Source organism: Odocoileus virginianus, chromosome 9 (assembly GCF_023699985.2).
Source record: "Odocoileus virginianus isolate 20LAN1187 ecotype Illinois chromosome 9, Ovbor_1.2, whole genome shotgun sequence".
In the NCBI taxonomy this organism is placed as follows: Eukaryota; Metazoa; Chordata; class Mammalia; order Artiodactyla; family Cervidae; genus Odocoileus; species Odocoileus virginianus.
Window position 1 is genome coordinate 49,816,824 of NC_069682.1, and position 7,872 is coordinate 49,824,695.

Here is a 7,872-nt window from a genome sequence, read left to right on the forward strand (position 1 = left end):
CCAGCTCTCATCCAGCACAGCGCCCCTGCCGGACCCCAACACCTGGGACATCCACAAAAGTGATCTATCAGGATCGGCCACAGCCCATTTGCCCCCCATGAGGCCACCATCACAGAAGACTCCTCACACAGGCTACATTCGGTGCCCCCCCCCAAGTCACAAGTCCCCTTCAACCCAGAGAAGCCCCCCACCCACTTGGTCCTGCTAGTCTGAAGCACTCAGGGGCAGACCCAACCCCAGCACCACAGCCCTGGGACCTGCAGGGGTGCCATTCTCCCACATGCCCCACAAGCACCCCCACAAGCACACTGACCCTAAGTTCCTAGACCACCCAGCTCTAACCAGGACTTCCAGGTCCCCATGACAGTGACAGTGGCAAATCATGCCCTGACCCCAGCACTCCTGAGACACTGCCCTGTGACTGTGAGCACCATGCCAGCTCCCTCGCACCCCCATGGCTCTCTGCACACCAGGACTGAGAGCAGGAAGGTATGTGCTGGACAAGCCAGCCACCCCAAGCCTGAGCTCCAGCCACCCCCAGGATTAGGCCTGCTGCTGGGCGAGTCATGCATGCACACAGGGAGTGTGCCCACTTGGTTATAGCCATCGGGTGGCCTCCCCACCCCCATCAAGCCTTTGGGGCAGCTTCAAGGATGAATAGGAGGATCTGGGCCAGGCCTGAGCCCTGGTCTCCAGGACCACAAGGCAAGGCCTGAACTGGGTGGCCTGGCTCCAAAGCCCGGGAGTCAGGAGACCAGAGACCTCTCCACCTGGACCCGTAACTGATGGGGACCCTGCTTCCGCCGTCTAGGAGCAGGGAAGTCCTGTCCCTAGGGACTCAGTAATTGGTCACAGCCCTGCTCCCGCTCCTGCAACAAGCCAGGCCTGAGCGGCTAGGAGCCTGTGAGGTCTATGCCCCGGGCAGTGCCTGGGAGGTCCGCCACCCCCAGAGCCCAGTCAATCTCCCACTCAGAGGCACTGAGGGGATTACCCAGAATCCCTTGCAGGCTTTGCCCAGAGCCTAGGGGTCCAGTCCAGGCTGAGAGGGGGAGCTGTGGAGGGCCAGGAAGGCAGAGGCCACTGGACACCCAGGCCAGCCCCCGCTCATAGAACAAGCTTGCCCGCCATCCCACCTCCTGTCTGGGGAGACGGGGGGTTGCAGACAGGACCTCCCAAAGTGGGCAGCAGCAGACTTGGACAAGGTGGGTCCTGAAGACATAAGAATGCCCTCAGACTGTGGATGGACTGGGGGCCATAGCTTGGTGGCCGGAAAAGTCTTTGGGAACTCCTCCTCTGGTGGATGTACAGGGGCAGACCTCCACTCCCTGCACGACCTCATCTCCTATGGCAGAGTCCAGCCTCTTCCCCACACCCAGGCAGACACACATGGACACAGAGACCACACACAGACACACACCTCTGATGCCCAACTGGTCACACCCACGACAGCCCTTCCACAGCCCCGGGGCGTATCCCCAGCCCTGAGGCTCCAAGGTCAGGGCCACCCTGACTGCGGCTTCCACCCCACTGTTTTCCCATCTGGATGGTGGGCCAGAGCTAATGTCAGCCTTGCCAGGCAGCACAAAGAGGAGGGGAGCCTGACACCGAGGAGGTGGGGGTTACCCCAGGAGGCTCTCCCCTGCCTTGCTGAGCCCCAGCTCACAGGACGTGACAGCCGGACACCTGAATCCTGGAGCTCAGCCAAGAGGGAGAGTCAGTGTCTGGCGCCAGGCGAAGCAGCCCTCCTGGGGGGTGGGGCCCTGGTGGTGAGGTAATTCTGGCCAGGGAGCTCCCAGCAGCTTGAGCCGCTCAGCTCTCAAGGGCCACAGGGGCCCAAGTACGGCCCTGAGGGAGCTGAAAATCCACCACAAGGTCAGGGGCTGGAGTGGAGGAACCAGAAGCCACCTTCCCAAGCCCAGTGGTGATCAGCTCAGACTCCTGCTGCTCAGGCTGAGCCAGGCCCTTGACCCAAGACCACACCCAGAAGGCTGCAGGGCGATGTCACCTCTGCCAGATGCTGGTCCCACGGACCCATCCTTCAGCCCCAAGTCTTCCTCACATGTCTCTTCTCCCAACCCCAGTCCACCCACATTGGTCAAAGGAAAACTGGCACCTCTGGGAGAGGTTGTATACCAGTCCACCCTCATGCCCCCCATTCTTGCCTACCTCCCAGGAAAAGCCAGTCTTCCCCCCAGACCCAAGGGGACCCCCTCAACTGTCCTCAGTCCATCAGCATGCGCTCGGTGTCCATGAATTAGGCGCCAGAGCCTGGGAGATGGAAACCTGATAGGAGCCACCGAGACTGCACTGATGGGATACACATCCAACCAACCTCATGGTGGAGGACCCCTGTGGGGGTGCTGGCCTCTCCACAGGACAGCTCAGGAGCAGCCGCTTGTGGGAGCTGTCAGACCCACAGGGGACCTGCCCCCTCATAAGCCCTGACTGTGGCCTAGAGGGACTACCAGATCCAGGAGTTCTGGCCACCCACAGCTAGGATCATTGTCACCTGAGGTCACATACCATGGAGCTCTCAACACATGGGATGGGACTCCTGATGAGGTAGTAGAGCTACAGAGCTCCCAGACTGCCAGTGGATGTGCAGGAGGGAAAACTTATCCTACAACCACCCCCCCCCACCACCCACACTCACAGCCCCCCTAGAACCACCCTCAGCATGGGGGCAGGGAAGCAGCCTGCCTGGGGAACACCTCTCAGGGTCTGGGAACCCAGACACCCTCTGGAAGGGGTGGGAGGGGGTCTTCAAGGGGGCTGGCAGCTCCTCTGGACACCCTCAGGGGTCTGATGGCCCAGGGGAAGGCCCCTCCTCCTGCCACCTGCCCCAGCCTCACTCCTGCAGCAGCACTGGCCTGGCTGACTGGACTGGGTAACCAGCTACTACAACTGGTCAATCAGGCCCTGGGGAAGGGGATGAGGCATGGGGCTCCAAGCACTGGACCCCTTCCCTTGCTCTAATATAGATGCCAGCCATCTACCCTCTCCTCCAGGTACTCAGCTGCTGCGGTTTGCCGATTTTCCAGTGCTTGTGAGCAGGGTGGGGGATACGGTGAACATCTCCCTTAACCCCATGAACAGACCTGGGGAGCGGTGGGGAGGAGGGAGGCTCAGAGTTCCTGGAACTCCAAGTTCCACATGTAGGTGAAGAACAAGTGAGCAGTGATGCCCTGGGTTACTCAAAGCAGCTCCCTCAAGACACAAAGCGCTTTTCCCAAGGTGAACTTCCCTTGGAGTCAGAATCTGCTGGGAAGGCAGCCGCCCCTGCCCCCAGTTCCTGCCTGGGGGTCTGATTCTGAAAGTCTGACAGCCCCCACAAGGCCGCCCCCTGCCAAGCTTCGGGCCACATCAGCCGCCCTCTCCCATTCAGAGGGGGTCTCTCCTTCAGAGGGGGTGCGGGGAGCGCCGCTTCGAGGAGGCCACGGCGGAATCTCGCCGCCCGGAGAAGAAAGGGAGCCCCCGGGAGGAGGGGGGCGGCCCCGGCCCGCTCAGGCCCGCCCTGTCCGCCACGCCGCCCATTGGCCCCCGCTCTGCTATATCTGGGCGCCCACCCGGCGAGAGGCCACTGCCGTCCCCACCGCCGCCTGCCCGCCCAGCGCGTCCGACCCCGACGTGCCCGCCGCCCACCCTCCGCGCTCCCGCGCTCCGTTCCGCCCAGGCCGCGCCCAGCTGGAATGCAGAGATCGCCGCTCGGCTACGGCGCACAGGACGATCCGCCCGCCCGCCGCGACTGTGCATGGGCCCCGGGCCCCGGGGCCGCCGCTGAGCCGCGCGGCCTCCCCGCCGTCCCCGCCGTCCCCACCGCGCCCGCCGCGCCTGCCTCGCCGCCCAGCCCGCCGCGCAGCCCGCCTCGCAGCCCCGAGCCGGGGCGCTATGGTCTCAGCCCGGCCGGCCGTGGGGAGCGCCAGGGGACCGACGAGTCCCGCATCCGGCGGCCCATGAATGCCTTCATGGTGTGGGCGAAGGACGAGCGCAAGCGGCTGGCGCAACAGAACCCAGACCTGCACAACGCGGTGCTAAGCAAGATGCTAGGTGAGTGGCCGCGAGGCAGGGGCGGGAGCTGGGGCTGGGGGGTGGGCAGGAGAAGGGCGGGGGGGGGGGCGGCCGGGGTCCCGGGAGACCTCACGCAGGGGCGCGCGCTGGCATCGGCTGTCAGCCTGCCAGCTCTCCCGACGGCACCCAGCTGACCCGCGCCCGCGGCTCGCAGGCAAGGCGTGGAAGGAGCTGAGCCCGGCGGAGAAGCGGCCCTTCGTGGAGGAGGCGGAGCGGCTGCGCGTGCAGCACCTGCGCGACCACCCCAACTACAAGTACCGGCCGCGCCGCAAAAAGCAAGCGCGCAAGGCCCGGCGGCTGGAGCCCGGCCTCCTCCTCCCAGGCTTGGCGCCACCGCCGCCGCCGCCGCCTCCCGAGCCCTTTCCCGCGGCTACGGGCCCGGCCCGGGTCTTCCGCGAGCTGCCGTCGTTGGGCGCCGAGTTCGACGGTCTGGGGCTGCCCACACCGGAGCGCTCGCCGCTGGACGGCCTGGAACCCGGCGAGGCCGCCTTCTTCCCTCCGCCCGCGGCGCCGGAGGACTGCTCTCTGCGGGCCTTCCGTGCGCCCTACGGTTCAGCCGAGCTGCCCAGGAACCCAGGCGGCTGCTTCGGGGCGCCCCCGGCCGAGGCGCTTAGGACCGCGCCTGGCCCCGCCGCGCCGCTTTGCGGCCTCTACTACGGCGCCCCCGCGCCCGGCCCGGGCCCCTACCCCGGCCCTCTGTCGCCACCGCCCGAAGCCCCGCCCCTGGAGAACGCGGAGCCGCTGGGACCCGCCGCCGACCTATGGGCCGACGTGGACCTGACCGAGTTCGACCAGTACCTCAACTGCAGCCGGACTCGCCCCGACGCCGCCGGGCTCCCGTACCACGTGGCGCTGGCCAAGCTGGCCCCACGCGCCATGTCCTGCCCCGAGGAGAGCAGCTTGATCGCCGCGCTGTCCGATGCCAGCTCTGCTGTCTACTACAGCGCCTGCATCTCTGGATAGGTCGCCTGGGGCACTGTGCGATGCCTCTCTCTCAGAGGTGGAGTTGCCGCTACTCGTCACAGACCCGCAGGAACCCGCGACGCTGGGCCTTGGCCAGGTCGAGGGCACCCCGACGGGAGGGTCACCACGTACTGGGGCTTGGCCGGGAAGCCCAGGCCTAGGACGTGTGGGCCGACCCTGCCGGGGCTAAGCTTAATCCTTTTCTTGCAGTGTATTTTCTAGAACTAGGCTGTTTTTTACTTTGCCTTTTTTATATTCATAAAACAGTGTATTTAAGTTTTAATTAAACTTTTTCTCCCAAGGGGTTTCAGTGATGCAAAGCACCAATGTAGCAAGGGCTTTTTAAATAACATTTGTTTGCTGTAAAGGAGGAGCCAGGAGCTGGGTCCCCCTGGACCAGGCGAGGCCACAATAAAGCACCTCACCTTTCCTCCGAACTCTAGTGTCTGTGGTTGTTGCAGGGCGGATGGGGAGTTTTGGGGGTGGAGAGGAGCAGCTCCCTCTAGAGCTCTGGATGTGCCCCACCTCCAAATCCCCTGAGCCTGACTCCCAGCTGGGCCCACAGCAGGCAATTCTCCATCCCTCCAGGACACTACCCCAGGCAGCTGGTGGGAGGCAAGAGGTGAGGGCATTCCTCACCCTCCCAGCCCCCCGTTCCCTACCACTCTCTATTTTAACTCAAGCCTATTAGGGGTCAGAAATCCCCCCACACTCTCACCCAGGTTTTATCATCCTCATCTCATCCTTAAAACTTTCTTCAAGCCCAGTGACTGCCCAAGACAGCACCTCTTTCTGAAGGACGCTGATGGGGTTGACGCCGGCCTGCAGACCTGACATCCTGGGACCCCAGTCCATCATTCTCACTCAACCCAGTGTCCCAAGAGAGGGTAGCACCATGACCAATCCCTGCTGCTCCCCAGGGTGACCCGTGCAGGCTCTCCAGTGACACATGGCCAATGACCAGAGCAGGGGGCTCAGGCTTCCCATCTCAAGCTTCCCACATTGGAATCCATCACTCTAGCCCTGTGCCCCATCCCCGCAGGACCAGATACCCTCTTTCCATACAGCCTCCTCGGTCCCCCCAGCACTGAGGAGCCCATGAGTTCAGGGCAAGTTTGCAACAATCAGCTTGAGGGATTCTTTCCTGGGACAGGGTCCCAACACCAGCTCTCCACACACCCACACTCTTCTCAGGGCCACAGAGGTCTTCCAAGAGGAGGGGTCATGTGTCCCCTGGCCTGTCCTCCCGCAGTAGCATATGGGGCTGATCTCTGACAACCCTGACATGGTACGTGCACCCTGGGACATGGGCATCTTGTGATGATGTGGGCTGCTCTGTGGCTGCTATAAGTCTGAATCTGACTACATGTGAGCAAGTTTGCACATGCTCTGAGCATGGCAGTGATGCTGTAACAGCGTGACCATGTGATTCAACGTGACCCTCCATGATGACTATGTGTGTGACACAGTGTCTGAGACTCTGTGTACATCTGTGTCTCCCTGTCAGCTTGGGTGTCGGTGCACAGGGGTCCACTGCCTGAGTGTGTCTGAAGGGTGAAAAGGCGGTGGGCTGTTCTTATTGGTGTCCTGCCTCCAAGGAATCACCTCTCTAAACTGGCATTAAAAAAAATAATAAACTGGCATGAGTCTCACACCTCAGCGAGTAGAATGGGACAGTGACACCTGGGCCCCCTTCACCCCCATCCCCGCCATATTGTGAGCAGGGCCCAGAGACCTCCAAAACAAAGGGACAGAGAAAGACAAGCTGAGGAGATGGATGTGGACGTAGAGAGAGGAGCCCTGGGCAGGTCAGGGCACAGACAGAAATGGCCTCCAGGACACCAAGGACAGGGCTGGTACACAGGAAGAAAGCAGGGGATGAGGCCCAAAGGGACACGGGTGGTCCAGTCCAGCTGCACTCGTCATGGCCAGGGGTGGGGGATGAGGGGGAGCTCTGAGACACCAATGCCAAGTCCCGGGCTCAGGCACAAAGGTCATGTCACCCGTTAGTGTGCACACACAGCTCCCATGGCCTCCGACTCCCACTTTGGGTGGGCCTGGGGGACAGGGGACCCATCCACTGGAGCTCCGGGTCAGCTGGGCCAGGGTGTGCCCCCCACCGTGGGGACAGTCTCTGTAGGAGGCATACCCATAGTAGCCAGAGTCCAGTAGCTTCTGCCCCCTGCCCCACCCCCAGGGCAGACCCTCCCATATCTTCACCCCACTCCCTGGCCAGGACAGGGCGAAGGGAGTGCCAGCCCAGCTTCTCCTACTGCTGAGAGACCCCTGCCTGGGCACAGGCAATTCCTCACCTGTGCCCCCATCCCAGAGACACACAGAGAGGCTGACTGTCTCTCCTGGACAGGGATCAGTTTTCTAGCATTCTCCTCACCTCACCCTTGGGGTAGGGTGGGGATGGGGGCCCCAGGGTGCCCAAGTGGGAGCAGTCAAGCAGCTTGCCCCCCGAAACCCCTCCCCCACTGCCAGGGTAGGAGGGGCGGGGTCTCAATTTGGGCCAAGTCCTTGGAGTCAGGGGCTGGGGGAATTCAGGAGCAGAATCAGGACTTCAAAAACACACACACACACACACAGATGGCAGCTGTTTTCAGAAAGCAGTCAAGTGAGTACCACACAAGACCCAGGGCAGACTGGTTTCCTAGAGACCCAGGCCTCCTAGGCAGGACCACAGCCTCAGGGCCTGGGTGGTTCCAGCCTTGGATCAGGCTTCCCACCCCTCCCCCTCTTGGCCCCACCCACCTGCTTCCCCTAGGGTCAGGAGAAGGGAAGTCCCCACCCCCAGCTCCCGCTGAGTCAGGCCCGCCAGGAACAGACCCAGGCGAC

General features: G+C 63.0%; 1 protein-coding gene across 1 annotated transcript; it reads left to right on the top strand.

The window, feature by feature from the left end:
* The first annotated feature begins 3,593 nt into the window (after nt 1-3,593).
* On the top strand, nt 3,594-5,468 carry SOX18 (SRY-box transcription factor 18). Its single transcript, XM_070472394.1, has 2 exons — nt 3,594-4,047; nt 4,223-5,468. The coding sequence occupies exons 1-2, from the start codon at nt 3,690-3,692 to the stop codon at nt 5,029-5,031; spliced, it is 1,167 nt and encodes a 388-aa protein (XP_070328495.1). The 5' UTR covers nt 3,594-3,689; the 3' UTR covers nt 5,032-5,468.
* Nucleotides 5,469-7,872: the final 2,404 nt, after the last annotated feature.

Coding starts and splice junctions, on each gene's coding strand:
- SOX18 (XM_070472394.1), top strand. CDS start 3,690: ATGCAGAGATCGCCGCTCGGCTACGGCGCACAGGACGATCCGCCCGCC. Junction 4,048..4,222: donor GGTGCTAAGCAAGATGCTAG/GTGAGTGGCCGC, acceptor CGCGGCTCGCAG/GCAAGGCGTGGAAGGAGCTG.